This window comes from Dendrobates tinctorius, unplaced genomic scaffold, assembly GCF_039654945.1.
Source record: "Dendrobates tinctorius isolate UK_male_01 unplaced genomic scaffold, ASM3965494v1 ptg000103l, whole genome shotgun sequence".
Lineage (NCBI taxonomy): Eukaryota > Metazoa > Chordata > Amphibia > Anura > Dendrobatidae > Dendrobates > Dendrobates tinctorius.
The window spans coordinates 44,760,615-44,781,848 of record NW_027361771.1 but is presented as its reverse complement, the minus strand read 5'-3'; the positions used below and the strand labels follow the sequence as shown (position 1 = coordinate 44,781,848).

General features: G+C 45.5%; 1 protein-coding gene across 4 annotated transcripts in view; it reads right to left on the bottom strand.

The window, feature by feature from the left end:
* LOC141100118 (uncharacterized) overlaps nucleotides 1–21,234 on the bottom strand; it is a 52,684-nt gene that overhangs the window by 19,456 nt on the left and 11,994 nt on the right. For all 4 annotated transcript variants that reach the window (XM_073588363.1, XM_073588361.1, XM_073588362.1 and 1 more), the window contains exons 4-5: nucleotides 20,191–20,314; nucleotides 12,877–20,109 (exon numbers count right to left, since the gene is read on the bottom strand). In XM_073588363.1, the coding sequence (XP_073444464.1) occupies nucleotides 18,143–20,109; nucleotides 20,191–20,314 (2,091 nt within the window). In that variant the 3' untranslated portion in view covers nucleotides 12,877–18,142. The remainder of the gene's footprint in view (nucleotides 1–12,876; nucleotides 20,110–20,190; nucleotides 20,315–21,234) is intronic.

Sequence of the window (21,234 nt, the reverse complement as noted above, 5' to 3'; positions counted from 1 at the left end):
CGTCTTGGCATGCTTTCCACCAGTTTTTCACACTGCTTTTGGGTGACCTTATGCCACTTCTTGTACAAAAATTTAAGCAGTTCTTTGTTTGATGATTTGTGACTCTCCGTCTTCCTCTTGATTACATTCCAGAGGTTTTCAATGGGGTTCAGTTCTGGAGATTGGGCTGGCCATGTGTCATGATCCAAGGTGGATCTGACAAGTAAATGGACAAAGTGAACTTTTTTTCCTTTGGCTTGGTGCCAAAGTGGGTTGATGGCCCCCGGTGGCCATTAGAATTATTACACGTGGTGTAGTTCATTCTAAGTTGCCCCGGTGGTGGTGAGCGGTAGTGCACTTTAGTTTCTTTGGTTTAATGTGCACTTAATTACAAATCAGGTGTGAGGCTCTATAAAAGAGTTCAGGTGTGTTTGTTCACGGTTGGTGATATTGTGAGTTAGTCATTCTCAAGGAAGCCTGGGTGAAAGAAGGAGCTGAATGAGAGTCCTGGGCAGCCCAGCCAGAGGGGTTGAGTCAGCTATGGAGTCTGCATGGAGGGCTGGCATGGCGTGGTGGAGTCGCAGTTTATGGTGTCAGCAGGAGGTGTTTGCATGGCTTGGTGGAGTGGCGACGATGGTCAGAGTTGCACTCAGCATGCTGGACTTGGTTGCTGAAAACTGGACTCAAGCATGCTGGACTTTTTGGCAGAAGCTGGACTCATCTTTGGGACTCTGTTTACTGGGCAGCTGCAACTGGTGGTGGACTCTGCTCCAAGGCTGCACTATGGTGATGGATCCGGTTATGGTGATGGATCCGGGTGGAGGGGAAGATGCACGCAGGTGGTGGGCTCTGTTGCTAGGAGCGTACGCAACAGAGCAAAGCTAAGTGGTGTTTCCCCTGTATTGCCATTTTCCCATGTGTGTGTTTAGTGCAGTGGTGGGATTAGTTTCGGCACCGACCAATTCCCTAGTGAGGGTTTAGGGTCAGGGCGAGTCAGTGTTTTAAGGTTCCTGTGCGTCGCCCGGTGCGGAACCCAGCATAGGGAACGTTAGGAGTGCAGGGACACTGGCTCAGGGGAGTACAGGAGGTCTCCACGTCCCTATTCCCTATCGCAGGGCCCACCATTGTTATTGTTACCCAGGTTTCCCCTTTATTATTTAAATTCGCCTTATTGGAGGCGGGGTTTCCAGATTATTGTATAAATATGTGTAATACCTAAATTCGCCAGTTGGAGGTGGTGTATCCAGCTGCACGTCTTCTTATTTAAATTTGCCCCACTGGAGGTGGTGTATCCAGGGTCACGTGTCATATGGGTTCGTCTTGCGGTACTCGCTGCGCCCAGACACACGTGACCGGGACACCATGATAGGGATTTGATGTGGTGATCCTTCATACACACATTGATTGACCTAGCTGTGTGGCATGGCACATTGTCATGCTGGAAAAAACAGTCCTCAGAGTTGAGGAACATTTGCCTGACGCAAAATACGGATGAGAAATATACGGCTGGTGCGAGTGACCCCATAGAAAATCATTGGTCCGTGTCTAATGCGTGCTTTTTGCGCCTTTCACTCTCCCGTATTCCTCGCCAGTGTGACCCCACCCTAATTGTTTCCTACTACCAACCTACCCCTGAGCCTACTCCTAATTTTTATCTAATACTAACCTAATCCTGACACTACCTCTAATTATCTACAACTAAGGGCCCCGTCACACATAGCGATCTCTGTGTGTGACAGCGATCGGCCCCCATGCCGGGTATCGCTGATCGCTGGGTAAATGTCTGGACTTTTTTGGGGTCGTTGCTCTCCCGCTGGCCAGCACGCATCGCTGCGTGTGACAGGCGGGAGAGCAACGACCAGCGAGCAGGAGCCTGGTAACTAAGGTAAACGTCGGGTTTCTAGGTTCCGCCCGGCGCCTAGAAACCCGATGTGTACCTTACTTACCAGCGCGCTGATGCAGGGAGCTGGTAACCAAGGTACACATCGGGTTTCTAAGGGGCGCGTCGCTGGGTGCTGATCGCTGGTGAAGCTGCCTGTTTGACAGCTCACCAGCGATCATGTAGTGACTCACCAGCAATCCTGTCACGTTCATATCGTTGTTGGGATCGCTGGTTAGGCCTGTTTCACACTTCAGTTTTTTCTCGTCAGTTAAAATCCGCCAAAATGGCGGAAAGCGGATCCGTTGTTAACTGAAGTGAACGGATGGCAGCGGTTCGGTTTTTTGATGGATCCGTTGTCTGAAGAATTTTAAAGGAACCGCAGTCCGGGGACGAGAGAGAGAGAGATATTCCGGCTGAGATCATTCCTCCTGGCATGCACAGTACAGAAATGCGGATCCTTCAGCCAAAAAAAGTTACAAGCTCCGTCCGGGCATGTCGGCGGACGCAAATAAATTGGCGGATCCGCATAAAAACGGTTCCAACGGATGGCCATCCGTCAAGAAGCCAGTAATGCAAGTAAATGGGAAAAAAAAAGGATCTGCCAAACAAAATGGCGGATCCTTTTTTTACAAAAACGGCGGATCTTGACTGATGGAAAAAAACTGAAGTGTGAAACAGGCCTTAGTCGCTATGTGTGACGGGGCCCTAAGGCTGGAGTCACACACAACGTATAAAAATACGATCTATTTTTCACGGACCAGAATCACACAAATGTTTCATGAACAGTGATCTGTATGTCATCCATTGGCAAGGCTAGGATGTGATTTTTACGCATGTAAGCATTTGTATGACATCCGTATGCCGAGATTTTCTTGCCGGGTTGCAAAATGGACATATAATGGAGCCCAATGACAGGTTAAAACACAAACGAAAGAATAGATATAGCAACATACAATGCATATATATATCTCAATGACATATATTTATTTATAGTTCATAGAGTTCTACATACCATAATAGCCGCTAAATCAATTGCCGGCTTCTGTAAAATCATTATAAATCCCATAATGAAATGACACATGGTTTAAAAACAGTAAACCATTTCATTTCATTTATTTTTTTTCATATGTCTTTGACTAATAATTAGATTAGGGTATGTGAGTAAAATTTTGGACATGTAGATGTTAAATTAATTGGTAAATTCGTTGAAAAAAATTGAGTGGGCTCCCGTGGTATTTTCTCCACCAGAGAGGGAAAGGCAGTAACTGAGGGCAGATATTAATAGCCTAGAAAGGGACCATGGTTATTGTCTCCCCCCCTGGCTACAAACATCTCCCCCCAGCCACCTCAGAAAATGCTCATCTATAAGATGCACCTTTTCTGGCACTTAGCCTCTCTATTCCCATTGCCTTTAGCGGTGGCTCATGGGTTAATAATGGGTTAATGTCACATTGCTATTGAAAGGCGACATTAAGCCGGGTTAATAATGGTGTCAATAAGACACCTTTCCATTATTAATCCTATAGTAGTAAAGGGTTAAAAAGACACACCCACATTATTTACAAATTGTTTTAATGAAATAATTACACAAAATTTTTGACAAAATTTATTATGTTGCCAATCCAAAAGAATCCCTTGTTCTCCTGCAAAAAAAATAAAAAAAATAACCAACAATATCCATACCTCTCCGCCGTTCAGTCAGGTCCCCCGCTGTAATCCATCACAAGGGGTTAACTAGTTTACAACCAGGACCAGTGCTAATGCTACCGTCCCGGCTGTAAACCACTGCAGAATTAAATTAAATCATGTGTGCGCAGGCTCCCTGGCTGACCAGAGATGAACTGATTAGCGTGGAAAGTTTCTGAACTCTTTCCCACGCTGTCAGATCACCATGGGTCAGGCGGGGAGTCTGTGCAGCCGCAGTGACTACCTCTGACATCCCCGGCTGACCTGAGGTGAACTCAGGAGCGTGGGAAAAAGTTCAGAAACTTTCCCACGCTAATCAGTTCATCTCTGGTCAGCCGGGGAGCCTGCGCAGACATGATTTCATTCATTCCTCCGTGGTTTACAGCCGGGCAAGTAGCATTAGCACTTGTCCTGGTTGTAAACTAGTTACCCCCTTGTGATGGATTGCAGCGTGGGACCAGACTGAAGAGAGGTATGGATATTGATGGTTTTTTATTTTTATTTACAGGAAAACAATGGATTCTTTTGGATTGGCAGCATAAATTTTGTCAAAAACTTGGTGTAATTATTTCATTAAAAGAATTTGTAATTAATGTGTGTGTGTCTTTTTTAACCCTTTACTACTATAGGATTCATAATGTATAGGTGTCTTATTGACACCTCTCCATTATTAACCCGGCTTAATGTCACCTTTCAATACCAATGTGACATTAACTCATTATTAACCCATGAGCCACCGCTAAAGGCAATGGGAATAGAGAGGCTAATTGCCGGAATTGGCTCATTTTACAGATGCGCCTTTTCTGGCGTGGCTGGGGGCAGTTTTTTTAGGCAGGGGGGCCCAAAAACAATGGTTCCTCTCTAGGCTATTAATATCTGCCCTCACTCAATGGCTTTCCCTCTCTGGCAGAGAAAATACCGCTGGAGCCCACGCAATTTTTTTCAACGAATTTACCCATTAATTTAACACCTACATGTCCCAAATTTTACACGCATACTCTAATCGAATTATTAGTCAAAGACTTATAAAAAAATATCCCTACAATATATATATATATGTATACACACACTGTAGGGATTCACTCTGGTAGGTTATGGCAGGGCTGCAGTAACAAGGCAACACACAGGCTTAAAGTCCAATTTCAGTGGTTTAATGTCACGTTGCAAACAGCAGAGTAACAGAAAGTAAGGAAAAACATAAATACAGTGGGGCAAAAAAGTATTTAGTCAGTCAGCAATAGTGTAAGTTCCACCACTTAAAAAGATGAGAGGCGTCTGTAATTTACATCATAGGTAGACCTCAACTATGGGAGACAAACTGAGAAAAAAAAATCCAGAAAATCACATTGTCTGTTTTTTTTTCATTTTATTTGCATATTATGGTGGAAAATAAGTATTTGGTCAGAAACAAAATTTCATCTCAATACTTTGTGATATATCCTTTGTTGGCAATGACAGAGGTCAAACGTTTTCTGTAAGTCTTCACAAGGTTGCCACACACTGTTGTTGGTATGTTGGCCCATTCCTCCATGCAGATCTCCTCTAGAGCAGTGATGTTTTTGGCTTTTCGCTTGGCAACACGGACTTTCAACTCCCTCCAAAGGTTTTCTATAGGGTTGAGATCTGGAGACTGGCTAGGCCACTCCAGGACCTTGAAATGCTTCTTACGAAGCCACTCCTTCGTTGCCCTGGCGGTGTGCTTTGGATCATTGTCATGTTGAAAGACCCAGCCACGTTTCATCATCAATGCCCTTGCTGATGGAAGGAGGTTTGCACTCAAAATCTCACGATACATGGCCCCATTCATTCTTTCATGTACACGGATCAGTCGTCCTGGCCCCTTTGCAGAGAAACAGCCCCAAAGCATGATGTTTCCACCACCATGCTTTACAGTAGGTACGGTGTTTGATGGATGCAACTCAGTATTCTTTTTCCTCCAAACACGACAAGTTGTGTTTCTACCAAACAGTTCCAGTTTGGTTTCATCAGACCATAGGACATTCTCCCAAAACTCCTCTGGATCATCCAAATGCTCTCTAGCAAACTTCAGACGGGCCCGGACATGTACAGGCTTAAGCAGTGGGACACGTCTGGCACTGCAGGATCTGAGTCCATGGTGGCGTAGTGTGTTACTTATGGTAGGCCTTGTTACATTGGTCCCAGCTCTCTGCAGTTCATTCACTAGGTCCCCCCGCGTGGTTCTGGGATTTTTGCTCACCGTTCTTGTGATCATTCTGACCCCACGGGGTGGGATTTTGCGTGGAGCACCAGATCGAGGGAGATTATCAGTGGTCTTGTATGTCTTCCATTTTCTAATTATTGCTCCCACAGTTGATTTCTTCACTCCAAGCTGGTTGGCTATTGCAGATTCAGTCTTCCCAGCCTGGTGCAGGGCTACAATTTTGTTTCTGGTGTCCTTTGACAGCTCTTTGGTCTTCACCATAGTGGAGTTTGGAGTCAGACTGTTTGAGGGTGTGCACAGGTGTCTTTTTATACTGATAACAAGTTTAAACAGGTGCCATTACTACAGGTAATGAGTGGAGGAAAGAGGAGACTCTTAAAGAAGAAGTTACAGGTCTGTGAGAGCCAGAAATCTTGATTGCTTGTTTCTGACCAAATACTTATTTTCCACCATAATATGCAAATAAAATGAAAAAAAAACAGACAATGTGATTTTCTGGATTTTTTTTTCTCAGTTTGTCTCCCATAGTTGAGGTCTACCTATGATGTAAATTACAGACGCCTCTCATCTTTTTAAGTGGTGGAACTTGCACTATTGCTGACTGACTAAATACTTTTTTGCCCCACTGTATAATCCAGCTTGAAGAACCACTGGTCCCAGACTCACCCCTTGCACGGGACGGGCTTAACTAAGTGGCTGTCAGGTCTGCGGCATCCACCAGGTGCCATTCCCAGGGTTGTTGAGAGTCTTGCTGATATAGTCCTGCAGCACGGGGATCCTGTATACAAGTTCAGGCTAAGTCCAGCCAAGTTCCTGTAACTTCCAGACACACTCACCATGTGCCAAACACCAACCTTCATTACATAGCCCATAACCCCTCCCACAGGTGAGGTAGACATCACATGGGCTGATCACGTGACCATGACGTCATCGCAGGTCCTGTCTTTAGGGAAAAACCCGGCCAAACATTAATCTGCTGGGAGAAATGTATCTCCCATACAGTAAAACACCTTTAACTGTACCACATACCTCCCTCCTATGTTCAACCCTAAGGGGGTGGACACATGACATACAGTGAACTCTGGACAGGGCATCTGCATTCCCCTGTAGTCTGCCCGATGTTCTACTGAAAATTTAAAATTTTGCAGGGACAGGAACCACCTGGTGACTCGAGCATTCCTCTCCTTAGCTTGACTCATCCACGTAAGAGGAGAATGATCTGTCACCAACCGAAATGTTCTCCCCAGCAAATAGTAGCGCAATGACTCCAGTCCCCACTTGATGGCCAGGCACTCTCTCTCCACAATACTGTACCTGGTTGCAGCTGGGGTAAGCTTCCGGCTTAGGAAACTAACGTGATGCTCTTCCCTGTTAACCTCCTGAGACAGCACGGCACCGAGCCCTATCTCAGAGGCATCCGTCTGCACAACAAACTCCTTTTTGAAATTTGGAGTGATCAGGACTGGTGTACCACACAGTACCCTAAAGGCCTCCTCTAACTGATCATTCCAGTGGACCATCACAGATTTCCTCCCTTTTAAGCAGTCTGTTAAAGGCACGGACAGGGTTGCAAAGTTGGGAATGAACCGACTGTAATATCCCACCAAACCTAAAAAAGCTTTTACCTGTTTTGCTGTGAGAGGACGGTGCCAGTTCTGGATTGCCTCCACTTTGTTTACTTGAGGCTTGAGAACTCCTCTCCCAATAACGTAACCCAAGTACTGAGCTTCCTCCAACCCTATGGAACACTTCTTTGGATTGGCAGTTAGCCCTGCTTGTCGCAGAGAGTCTATCACTGCCTGTACTTTTGCTAAGTGGCTTTCCCAGTCGGTGCTGTACACAATGATATCTTCTAGATAGGCTGAGGCATAACGGTGATGGGGACGGAGAACAATATCCATTAACCACTGGAACGTTGCTGGTGCGCCATGCAACCCAAAAGGTAACACCTTATACTGGAACAGCCCCTCGGGTGTTACAAAAGCCGATTTTTCCTTCGCCGCCTCTGTTAGGGGTACCTGCCAATAACCTTTTGTGAGGTCCAGAGTTGTAAAATACCATGCCTGCCCAAATCGCTCTATCAACTCGTCAACCTGGGGCATGGGGTAGGCGTCAAACTTTGAAATGTCATTAAGTTTTCTAAAATCATTACAGAATCTTAGAGGCCCATCAGGTTTGGGTATTAAGACTATTGGGCTGGGCCACTCACTTTGGGACTCTTCTATGACCCCTAACTGAAGCATAGTTTTTACCTCTTCCGAGATGGCTTGTCGTCGGGCCTCAGGTACCCAATAGGGCTTTAGTCGTACTTTGGCCTGTGGCTCCGTGACAATGTCATGTTGGATTAGGGAGGTGCATCCAGGGAGCTCCGAAAAAAGATCTGTATTTCGGCTAATGAACTCCCGGACCTCCTGAACCTGTCTAGGAGACAAAATATCTGCAATTTTGACCGTGGGTTGGGCTTCTCCTGCCTCACTCCGAGGTAACGGAGCCTTCTCCATCTGAAATGCAGGCAGCGGACTATCCCCACCAAGGTACTCTCTATCTTTCCAGTGTTTAAGCAAATTAACATGGTAAACCTGTTCTGGCTTTCTCCGTCCTGGCTGGTGTACCTTGTAGTCTACTGGCCCCACCTTCTCCATTATCTCATAGGGTCCCTGCCACCTTGCGAAAAATTTGCTATCTACGGTAGGCACAAGTACCAACACCCGATCCCCAGGGCTAAAGGTTCTTACCCGAGCCTCCCGGTTATAGACCTGACTCTGTGACTGTTGTGCCGCCTCCATATGTTCCCGGACTAAGGGTAGGACTGTCTCCATTCTTTCTTGCATTTGTGCAACATGTTCTATCACACTTTTGTGGGGGGGTAGGTTGATTCTCCCAGGCCTCTTTGGCTATATCGAGTAAGCCCCGTGGATGTCTGCCGTACAATAGTTCAAAGGGCGAGAACCCCGTAGATGCCTGAGGCACCTCCCGCACGGCAAACAAATATTCCAATTCAACCCGACACAAATGTTCCATATTGGGACCTTTCGGGGTGCCCATTGCACACATCGGTTTGGCATAGTGAGACTGGCGGTACCCAAAGTTTGTGTCCATGGGCTCAGCCAGGTGGGGGCAATCAGCTCTCATATGACCTGGTTCCTGGCACCGCCAGATTATGGGGTTACTTACTTCCCCAGATAAGTCCTGAGCGGCCTTACTGGGCTCCGCTCGCCGAACCAGGGGTGGAGACTTAGGGAACCTTCCTGTTACCTTCTGGGGAGTCCCTCCCTGTAGCTCTTTGGTAGCCCCATGCCTTTCTATGAGGTCTATCATCTGCATGGCATTAGTAGGGGATGCCTGTCCGACCCATGTCTGGAGGGAGGGGGCAAAGCTCTCTAAAACTTATCAGTCACTATGCGGTCCAGCATTGCCATGGAGGACAACACCTCAGGCTCCAACCACTTTCGTAACAGGTGCATCAGGTCAAAATACTGGGACCGAGCTGGCTTGGAGGGGGTAAACTCCCACTGGTGTACCTGTTTGGGCCCGAACTAACACATTTACCCCAAGATGTGCCAGTATCTCACCCTTGATGACCGTGTAGTCCGCCCTTTGCTCTGTGGGTAGGTCTTGATACGCTTTCAAAGGTCCTGGGGCCAGAAACGGAGCGATGATTTCTGCCCACTGGTCCCCCGGGGTTGCTTCTCTCTCAGCGGCTCCTTCGAACATCTCCAAGTATGCCTCCACATCGTCCGACTTCTCCATTTTGGGAACCGCTGTACGAACAGCTTTCCGGACATCATGGATTCCCCGGTTAGTTCCTTTTATCTGCGCTGTCGTGATATGCTGTATCAACAGCTGATTGGTTTCCTGCTGCTGCATAGCCTGCTGTCGCATGGCCTCCTGCTGCTGCTGCTGCCGCATGGCCTCCTGCTGCTGCTGCATAGCCTGCTGCTGCTGTCGCATGGCCTCTATGAGTGTTTTTACCGGGGCCTCCATTTCTGAAAAATTCCCCGCCTGGGTCTGTGCCACTTGTTTCACCCAGGACATAGGCTGAGGAACAGATAAAAAATAAGCAAAAACAACCTGGCCTCACTGCGTATGCCCGCATTCAGTCCACCAATTGTAGGGATTTGCCCTGGTAGGTAATGGCATGGCTGCAGTAACGAGGCAACACACCGGCTTAAAGTCCAATTTCAGTGATTTAATGTCACGTTGCAAACAGCCGGTTAACAGAAAGTAAGGAAAAACATAAATATACTCCAGCTTGGAGAACCACTGGTCCCAGACTCACCCCTTGCACGGGACAGGCTTAACTAAGAGCCTGCCAGGTCCGCGGCATCCACCAGGTGCCATTCCCAGGGTTGTTGAGAGTCTTGCTGCTATAGTCTTGCAGCACGGGGATCCAGCCAAGTTCCTGTAACTTCCAGACACACTCTCACCATGTGCCAAACACCAACCTCCATTATATAGCCCATAACCCCTCCCACAAGTGAGGTAGACATCACGTGGGCTGATCACGTGACCATGACATCATCGCAGGTCCTGTCTTTAGGGAAAAACCCGGCCAAACATTAATCTGCTGGGAGAAATATATTTCCCATCCAGTAAAACACCCTTTACTGTACCAATATATATATATATATATTCTATGTGTATATATCTATTCTTCCTATTCTTTATTAAACATGTCAATATGATTTTACTGTATCGAGCACTGAATTGCCGGCTTTAGCTAAAGGACACCGGTGCGTATTTCTCGCAAGTCACACGTGTGGTCCGTGTGTAATTCGTAGTTTTCTCACCCCCATAGACTAGCATTGGTGTATTACGGGCGTAATACGCTGACAATCGCAGCATGCTGCGATTTTCTCAGCACGTATAATACGGCCGAGAAAAAAAATCGGCTGATGGGAGCTGCCCCATAGATTACCATTGGGACGAGTGCTATGCGATTTTTTCTTGCATAGCACTCGTCCGTATTTCTTGCTAGTTTGACTCCGGCCTTAGCAAACCCTGAGACTATTCTAATTGTTATATACTAACTAAACCCCGTGGCTACCTCTAATTGTTACATACTACCAACCTACCCCTGAGACTACTCCTAATTATTTAGTAGTACTAACCTAACCATGAGACTACTTAATGCTATTTACTACTAACTTGACTCTTAGGGCAGAGTCACACTGCCGTATTATTGGTCCGAGAATCGTATTGTAAAATTTGCACTGGCTGTCGGCTCTCCTGACCTGAGCTTGACAGCTGCATAGTAATCCATCATGCTGTCATGCTCAGGTCAGGAGAGGCGCCGGCCAGTCCGTTCAGTGCGATGCGATTATCGCAGGAGAAATACACCAGTGTGACTCTGTCCTTAGACTTCCCCTACTTATCACTAGCTGTTACCCTATCTCTGAGGCTATACATAATTATATTACTAACCTAACCCTGATACTATACCTAATGATCTATACCTTACTTAATTCCAGAGACTTCCCTTAATTGTTTCCTGCTACTAACCTAACTTTGGGATTATCCCTAATTGCTACCTACCACTTACATAACACCTTAAAGCACCACTCGGCTGAATTTTTTATTTCAGCGCTGGAGTGACACCACTAATCTAAGTTCCCTGACCCTATTATTATAGTTACTAGCTGCTGTCTTCAGATGCTCCAAGTCACTTAGGTTTCTCACCTCCATCTTCTGACCGCAACTTTTGACTGACCGGAAGTAAGAGATAACAGTCACAAGCTCTTAATGTAGGTCTATGAGAGCCCAGTTCAGGACTGATTCTGGCTTTCATAGACTTACATTTGGAAGTAACCTCGGGATCCTCCAGCAAACACTGGGGCATTCCAGTAGGTCACAACCTGTAGAAGACCGACAGAAGTGGCGCTGATAACACATAAAGACAGTGACTGGTAGGAGTAATACTAAGAGTAGGGAACTTAAATTAGTGACACCACAAAACGCTAGAGAGGAGCTTTAAATTGGAACTGTACTTTCAACACACTTGGCATAATTCAACAGTGCAGGCCAATATATGATCAGAAAAATCTATTTCCTTCTCAACTTATCAGCCAATTCTTCTCCTCCCACCTGCCTCGTGAACTAACCATCCAAGCTGGAGAAAAACAGCTCAACTCTGTCTTGTTAAAGACAAGAAGGTCTACTGGCTATAATACACTATGGAGATGAGAGGGAGAAGGCGGTGTGAGGAGCAGAGTGAGAGAACAGGCAGAGAGAGACACCGAAAGATCATGCTGAGCTTTCTAACACCATAACAGCTAACCTCCTCCCACCAGCTCTGAAAAGTTGCTTGAAAGTATAGTCCTCTTTTAATTGTAATCTAATACTAACCTAACCTGAAAATTATAAATACCCCTAATTATTACCAAGTACAAACCTAACCTTAGCATCCCCCTAACTGTTATTAACCCAACAGTGGGACTAGCCCTAATTCTTAAAGAAGTTGTTCATGACCTGGACAACATCTTCTGAAATGCTGTGTTCCCACTTCCAGCACTGGTGTAGTACAGTGGTTTTGGCGTGGAGTCTCCCAGCACATGGGTGACATTGTTATGTGCAGGTATGGGATTTGAATGTAACGTGTTCTGACTTTTACATCGGGGACTACAACATTTAAGGAGGGGTTGTCCAAATAGTGGACAACCAGATTTTCCGAACTTCAGTTAAATTTCTGCACTTTATGTAACTGCAGATTGGTGAATCCATGTTTGAGAGACGTGGATGAGAATCTAGTCGTCAAGTGACCACCAGTATGCTAACGGCATACCGGCAGTCATGTGACAGCTACTCGATCTGCTAATAGAGAGGAATACAGACCATGTTTATCATGCAGTATTTGCCAATTTGCAGGCACATAGAGTGGCTGCAGAAATTTAGCTGAAGCTCAGAAAACCCCTTTAACTGTCCCTATAACTGGCTGCTTCCACTGCAGATGTCACAAAATGAGTCCAGACTCAACACACCCTCTACTTCTATAGGCACATTATAGCTGATGCCCCTTCTTCAAGCCCTACTGGTACCTAGATTATTCATCTGTCACCAATCTTTCCAAGAACAATTAGTCTCGTTACATAGTGAAGTTGGAGAACTTTACATAAGACATCAGTACGGCACACACAAGTGGGCTACTCACAGGATGGCGGGCTGCAGGGACCCTCTCAGTCACCGTCCCTCCCTGGTGTTGCAAACACATCCCCATCTCACTTGTTTCTGGAGCTGAAGGCAGGGTGAGGCCAGTGCATAGGGAGAGAGAAGGGGGGGGGCACAGGGTGGGCGTAATCTGAGTCATGTGCTGAGAATGCCCACTGTGTGTATATACTGAGTACTGAGCCAGAAGAGGGCTACTGTGCAAATGTCCAAGAGGGTGGGACACGGTGCTGCGCAGACAGCCGGATGTAATACTCCCAGATGGGGTGAGAGGAGTTATACTGTGCAACCCCCAGTTCCAGAATGAGGGAAATTGTACTTAGCGCTGCTGTTATATACTGGCAGATGGGTGGTATTGTACATATGCTGTCCATATCTACAGATGAAGGAAGTGGTACTGTGCACTGTCTATATATAATATACAGCCTGAAGGAAGTGGTACTGTGCACTGTCCATATATAGAGCCTGAAGGAAATGGCACTGGGCACAGTCCATATATACAGCCTGAAGGAAGTGGTACTGTGCACTGTCCATATATACAGCCTGAAGGAAGTGGTACTGTGCAATGACCATATATACAGCCTGAAGGAAGTGGTACTGTGCACTGTCCATATATACAGCCTGAAGGAAGTGGTACTGTGCACTGTCCATATATACAGCCTGAAGGAAGTGGTACTGTGCAATGACCATATATACAGCCTGAAGGAAGTGGTACTGTGCACTGTCCATATATACAGCCTGAAGGAAGTGGTACTGTGCACTGTCCATATATACAGCCTGAAGGAAGTGGTACTATGCACTGTCCATATATACAGCCTGAAGGAAGTGGTACTGTGCAATGACCATATATACAGCCTGAAGGAACTGGCACTGTGCACTGTCCATATATACAGCCTGAAGGGAGTGGCACTGTGCAATGGCCATAAATACAGCCTAAAGGAAGTGGTACTGTGCAATGGCCATATATACAGCCTGAATGAAGTGGTGCTGTGCAATGGTCATATATACAGTGTGAAGGAAGTGGTACTGTGCACTGAATATATATTATATACAGCCTGAAGGAAGTGGCACTGGGCACTGTCCATATATACAGCCTGAAGGAAGTGGTACTGTGCACTGTTCATATACACAGCCTGAAGGAAGTTGTACTGTGCATTGTCCATCTATACAGTGTGAAGGAAGTGTTACTGTGCATTGTTCGTATATATAGCCTGAAGGAAGTGATACTGTGCACTGGCCATGCATATGACATCAGTACGGCACACACAAGTGGGCTACTCACAGGATGGCGGGCTGCAGGGACCCTCTCAGTCACCGTCCCTCCCTGGTGTTGCAAACACATCCCCATCTCACTTGTTTCTGGAGCTGAAGGCAGGGTGAGGCCAGTGCATAGGGAGAGAGAAGGGGGGGGGGGCACAGGGTGGGCGTAATCTGAGTCATGTGCTGAGAATGCCCACTGTGTGTATATACTGAGTACTGAGCCAGAAGAGAGCTACTGTGCAAATGTCCAAGAGGGTGGGACACGGTGCTGCGCAGACAGCCGGATGTAATACTCCCAGATGGGGTGAGAGGAGTTATACTGTGCAACCCCCAGTTCCAGAATGAGGGAAATTGTACTTAGCGCTGCTGTTATATACTGGCAGATGGGTGGTATTGTACATATGCTGTCCATATCTACAGATGAAGGAAGTGGTACTGTGCACTGTCTATATATAATATACAGCCTGAAGGAAGTGGTACTGTGCACTGTCCATATATACAGCCTGAAGGAAGTGGTACTGTGTGTCCATATACAGCCTGAAGGAAGTGGTGCTGTGCAATGGTCATATATAGCCTGAAGGAAGTGGTACTGTGCACTATCCATATATACAGCCTGAAGGAAGTGGTACTGTGCAATTGCCATATAGACAGCCTGAAGGAAGTGGTACTGTACAGTGACCATATATACAGCCTGAAGGAAGTGGTACTGTGCAATGGCCATATATACAGCCTAAAGGAAGTGATACTGTGCACTGGCCATGCATACAGCCTGAAGGAAGTAATACTGTGCACTGGCCATACATACAGCCTGAAGGAAGTGGTGCTGTGCAATGGTCATATATACAGTCTGAAGGAAGTGGTGCTGTGCAATGGTCATATATAAAGCCTGAAGGAAGTTGTACTGTGCACTATCCATATATATAGCCTGAAGGAAGTGGTACTGTGCACTGTCTATATATACAGCCTGAAGGAAGTGGTACTGTGCAATGGTCATATATAAAGCCTGAAGAGGCACTGTGCACTATCCATATATACAGTGTGAAGGAAGTGGTACTGTGTAATTGCCATATAGACAGCCTGAAGGAAGTGGTACTGTGCACTGTCCATATACATAAATATATACAGCCTGACGGAAGTGGTGCTGTGCAATGGTCATATATAAAGCCTGAAGGAAGTGGTACTGTGCACTATCCATATAGACAGCCTGAAGGATGTGGTACTGTACAGTGACCATATATACAGCCTGAAGGAAGTGGTACTGTGCAATGGCCATATATACAGCCTGAAGGAAGTGATACTGTGCAGTGACCAAATATACAGTCTGAAGGAAGTTGTGCTGTGTAATGGTCATATATACAGCCTGAAGGAAGTGGTACTGTGCAATGTCCATATATAAAGCCTGAAGGAAGTGGTACTGTGCAATTCCCATATGGACAGCCTGAAGGAAGTGGTACTGTGCAATTGCCATATATACAGCCTGAAGTGGTACTGTACACTGTCCATATATATAGCCTGAAGTGGTACTGTGTACTGGTCATGCATACATCCTGGAGGAAGTGGTACTGTGCAATGGTCATATACACATAGCCTGACGGAAGTGGTACTGTGCACTGTCCATATACATATATACACCCTGAAGGAAGTGGTGCTGTGCAATGGCCATATATGAAGCCTGAAGGAAGTGGTACTGTGCAATGGCCATATATACAGCCTGGAAGAAGTGGTACTGTGCAATGTCCATATATACAGCTTGAAGGAAGTGGTACTGTGCACTGTCCATATACATATATACACCCTGAAGTGTTGCTGTGCCATGGCCATATATACAGCCTGAAGGAAGTGGTACTGTGCAATGTCCATATACATATATACAGCCTGAAGGAAGTGGTGCTGTGCAATGGCCATATATAAAGCCTGAAGGAAGTGGTACTGTGCATTATCCATATATACAGCCTGAAGGAAGTGGTGCTGTGCAATGACCATATATAAAGCCTGAAGGAAGTGGTACTGTGCACTAATCCATATATACAGCCTGAAGGAAGTGATACTGTGCAATGGCCATATAGACAACCTGAAGGAAGTGGTACTGTGCAATTGCCATATAGACAGCCTGAAGGAAGTGGTACTGTGCAATGGCCATATATACAGCCTGAAGGAAGTGGTACTGCACAACTCTCCAGGCACAGAGAAAGGAACTTATAGACTATAGAGAATGACAGACCTAGTACTGTGCACGGCCAGGTCATGAATGCAGTGTTTAACTATGAAGCTAGTCAGGCTGACACAAGTGGTACTATGCAACCATCCAGATGTAGATATCAGGTCAAGAGGTTCAATAGCCTTTTTATATATATTTTCTTCAATTTTCTTATAGAATACTGGTCACAAAAGTTTAATTCCACAATCCAAGCACAGTAACTGTATTTACACATAAATCTTGGTAGATCTAATTAGCTTTTCTGTATAGACCAGCAAAAGTAGTGCTGGGCAACGTCCATACCTACAGAATGGGAGAAGTGGTACTGTGCACTGTCCATACATACAGAATGGGAGAAGTGGTACTGTGTACTGTCCATACCTACAGAATGGGATAAGTGGTACTGTGTACTGTCCATACCTACAGAATGGGAGAAGTGGTACTGTGCACTGACCATACATACAGAATGGGAGAAGTGGTACTGTGGACTGTCCATACCTACAGAATGGGATAAGTGGTACTGTGCACTGACCATACATACAGAAAGGGAGAAGTGGTACTGTGCACTGACCATGCATGCAGAATGGGTGAAATGCTACTGTGCATTGTCCATGCATACAGAATGGGAGAAGTGGTACTGTGCACTGTCCATACCTACAGAATGGGAGAAGGGGTACTGTGCACTGCTGTCCATACCAACAGGATGGGAGAAGTGGTACTGTGCACTGTACATACAGAATGGGAGAAGTGGTACTGTACACTGTCCATACCTACAGAATGGGAGAAGTGGTACTGTACACTGCTGTCCATACCTACAGAATGGGAGAAGTGGTACTGTGCACTGTCCATACCTACAGAATGGGAGAAGTGGTACTGTGCACTATTTATACATAAAGAGAAACAAAAGTAATACCATGCACAACTCATATGCAATTACTAAGGTAGTAGTATGTACTGCCCAAAGAGAATGCAAACCAGTAAATTTAGCTAGCATGTGGAAGAAGGCATCTTCCAGCAGAACGACGACTCTAAACATACTGCCAGAGCTAAAATGGAATGGTTTAGATCACAGAATTTTGTGTGTGTGTATGGCTCAAAGTCCAAACCTAAATCTCATTGAGAATCTGTGTCAAGACTTGAAAACTGCTGTTCACAGCTCTCCACCCAATCTCACTGAGCTAGAGATGCTGCATATACTCGAGTATAAGCCAAGACACCTAATATTGCCACAAAAAATTGGGTCAACTTATTGACTCGAGTATTAGCCGGGTATGCATTGTCCCCTCATCCCTGTCCTGGTATTCATGGTTCACCCCCAACCCGTCCAGGAATGCATGGCTCACCCCCTCCCATACTGATATGCATGCTTCCTATTACAAAAAAACAAACATCCTACTCACTGTTCTCCAGCATGCGCTCGCAGGCGCAGCACCTCGCTATGGCTTCCAGCAGCTCTTCCTGTGCTGAGCGATCACGTTGCACAGCTCATTAAGGTAATGAATATTCCCTCCATGCCTATGGGAGTGGAGACGCGTGCATATTCATTACCTTAATGAGCGGTGCCACATGATCACTCAGCTGTAGATAAGCCCCTGATGGCGGTGCCGGCAGCTGATTGGCGAAAAATGGGCGGACAGATTCCCTTTAACTTAGGGTGCCATCACTTCTTCTTAGTATATTTTCCTTAAATAATTTTTGTAATATAAAAAGAAATAACAAATACAATAAAAATAAAAGAATTATTCGGCCACCCACTTAATCTGTTCTCTATTTACTTCCTATTTTGAAAATACGGCTACACATTGTCTTCAGAGATATGTTGGGTGGCATGGTGAAAGCGTTTATGGGCCGTTAGCTGTGAACTCTGGCAGAAGCGTTTCCCACATTCTGAACAGATGTATGGTTTCTCCCCAGTGTGGGTCCTCAGGTGTTTCACTAGGCTATCATGCAGCGTAAATGACTTTCCACATTCTGAACAAGTAAACGGTTTCTCCCCAGTGTGTATTCTCTGATGCTGGACCAGGCCAATACGTTGGGTAAATCCTTTCCCACACTCTTGACATTTGTAAGGTCTGTCTCCGGAGTGAACCCTCTGATGTACCACGAGGCTGATCCGTTGTGTAAAGTTTCGTCCACACTCAAGACATGTGAATGGCTTTTCCCCAGTGTGTAGTCGCTGGTGAGAAATCAGTGATGCATTCTGGCTGAAGCAACGTCCACATTCAAGACATGCATATGGTTTTTCCCCAGTGTGAGTCCTCTCATGGACCATGAAACAAGATTGCTTCTGAAAACTTTTCCCACATACTGGGCATAAATACTTTTTATTTTCAGTATGAATTTTTTTGTGATACTCTGAATTGTATCTACTTTTAAATCGCTTCCCACATTCGGAGCAGGAAAATGGCCTCTCACAGGCAGGATTCTTCTGATGAGCCACAAAACTTTCATGATTTGCAAAACTTTGAGCACAGGCTGGACAATGGAAAGGGTTTTCTTCAGAGTGGACTCTCTTGTGTGTAAGAAAGTAACGTTTATTGGGAAAATGTTTGCCACAATCGAGGCAGGCATATTCCTTTTTCTCTGCTTGTCGTTTAGCAAACGATGAAATCTTTTTAACAGACTTATCCTGAACTTCTTGATGTATCACATTTTGTCTTATGAGCTTTAGGGTTGTGTTTAGGCAATTCTGACATTCAGAGCAATTAAAGGACCATTCAGTAAGATGGGTCCCACAGATACTGGCACATGATGCCTTGCAGAAGTTGTTTTCATATTCTATACATTTTGATAAGAATACATTATGCCTCTTTTCCTTAGCTGGGCACCAGTCCGGAGAAGTAACATGATTGGAAACAAACTGTAGTTCTGAAAGTCCCGATTCTGTAGATAATCCATCTATTGAGGTTGAAGATCCAACCACGTTGGGCAAGGAATCCATAATGTCTTCTAGAAAGCTTTCATCCCCTAAATTCAATTCATGTCTATTGAGATGTGTATATGTATGTTCTGTGAAGATATATCCATATTTGTTATATTGGTTTTCTTTACTAAATGAGACTAGTTGATCCATGGAAGAACAAATGGAAGCTTCAGTGAGATCTTCGGCGTGACACGCGGCTGACAGATTTCTTCTCTCACATGTGAATGGTTCATTTATACTATGAGCAGATGGATACTGATGTGTACAAGCTGAGGGTGTAGAAATGCTGATGGCTGTAGAATTTCTACTATTACATGAAACAGACTCTTCCTTGATAAGTGTAGGCGAATGTCTTGGATCATCTGTGAGCATACACATGTTAGGAACGGTCAACTGCATCTTCTCCTGTGAGGCTAGCTCTTCATTATTATCAGGAGAACTATATTGTTGTGTATGATCTGGTGATCTGATGACTGTGAAATTTCCTTGATCACATGAGTTGGTTTCCTCTATTATATGGACAGAGAGATATTGTTCTGTATGGTTTGTGTGTGTATAAATGATGGGGTCTGTGATACCTTTCTCTTGCTGCGAGTTTGATTTCTCCTTCATATTAATAGAAAATAGCTGTTTATGATCTATGGATGTAAAACTGTTGAGATCTTCCATGTTTCCTTTATAACATGAAGCAGTTTCCGCCTTAATATGAGAATATGGAATGTTTTGTATATCTGTGGTTATATAAATGTCAGACCCTGTAAGGTTTCCACAGTCACACAAGAATGGTTCCTCCTTAATCTGCATTGATGGATATTCATTTGTTCTACCTTTAGGTAAACCTGGAGAAAAAGCACACAGTTATATATTTTAAAAACTTCAGTTTCTCCACTATACTTTGTGGTGATTAGTATAGCTCCTACCTTTTGAGGTAAAGGACTGGCTGTTTTCCAAGATGACACCATCGTGCAGATCCTTGTGCTCTTCTATATATTCCCACTCTTCCATGGAAAAATAGACAGCGACATCCTGACACCTTATAGGAACCTGACACACAATGATACAGATGGATTATCCCTACAGTCACATAATAAAGTAGGCCAAGGTAATGTGCTGTCCTAAGTCTCTTCCCATTGCAGATGTTAGGGGAAAAATTAACAGATATGTCTGTTTGTTTCCACAGGAGTTAAGGGGTCAAAATCACATTATTTTTCACAAAGTACAGTAAGTGCATACTTAATGTTAATATACAGACTAAGGCTAGTGTCACATCAGCGTTTGGAGGCGCAGCGGATGCTCGCCATGAAGCTCCGCCCCCTGCCGCGCCTCCTCCGGTCAGCTCCGCCTATGGGCGCATGACGCTGCATGCGACCTGCTTACCCTATCTTTAGCATTGGGTACGCAGGCTGTGCGCAGGTATGCTTTTGCCGCCGCATGCGTCCTTTTGACGGTGCGGCAATAGCACCAAAATGCAACACGTTGTGTTTGGCGCAGGCCGGCGCACGGCCTGCGTACCCAATGCTAAAGATAGGGTACGCAGGTCGCATACAGTTTCATGTGCCCATAGGCGGAGCTGACCGGAGGAGGCACGGCAGGGGGCGGAGCTTCACGGCGAGCATCCGCTGCGCCTCCAAACGCTAATGTGAAACTTGCCTAAGCCCAAAATAATGTTTCTTGTTTGCACTTTTGTGTCTTTTATCATCTCTTTGCTTCTCTGTGCATCCGACTTCACATGGGCGGTCCTACTACACTGCTTCTGCTTCTCCTCAGTGCTGCAGATGCCCTCCCTCTTGTGTGTACGTCTGACTGGCTCCACCTTTCTGCACTATCATCAAGCTAAAAAACTAAGCATACAAATCACCTTATGCTTCTGGGCATTGTCTGCAGTACCCTGCCTGGTCAATTTTATCTTCTGTCTTCTACAACCACGCAGCTGCAGTGTGGTTTTACATCATCTGGTTCTAGAA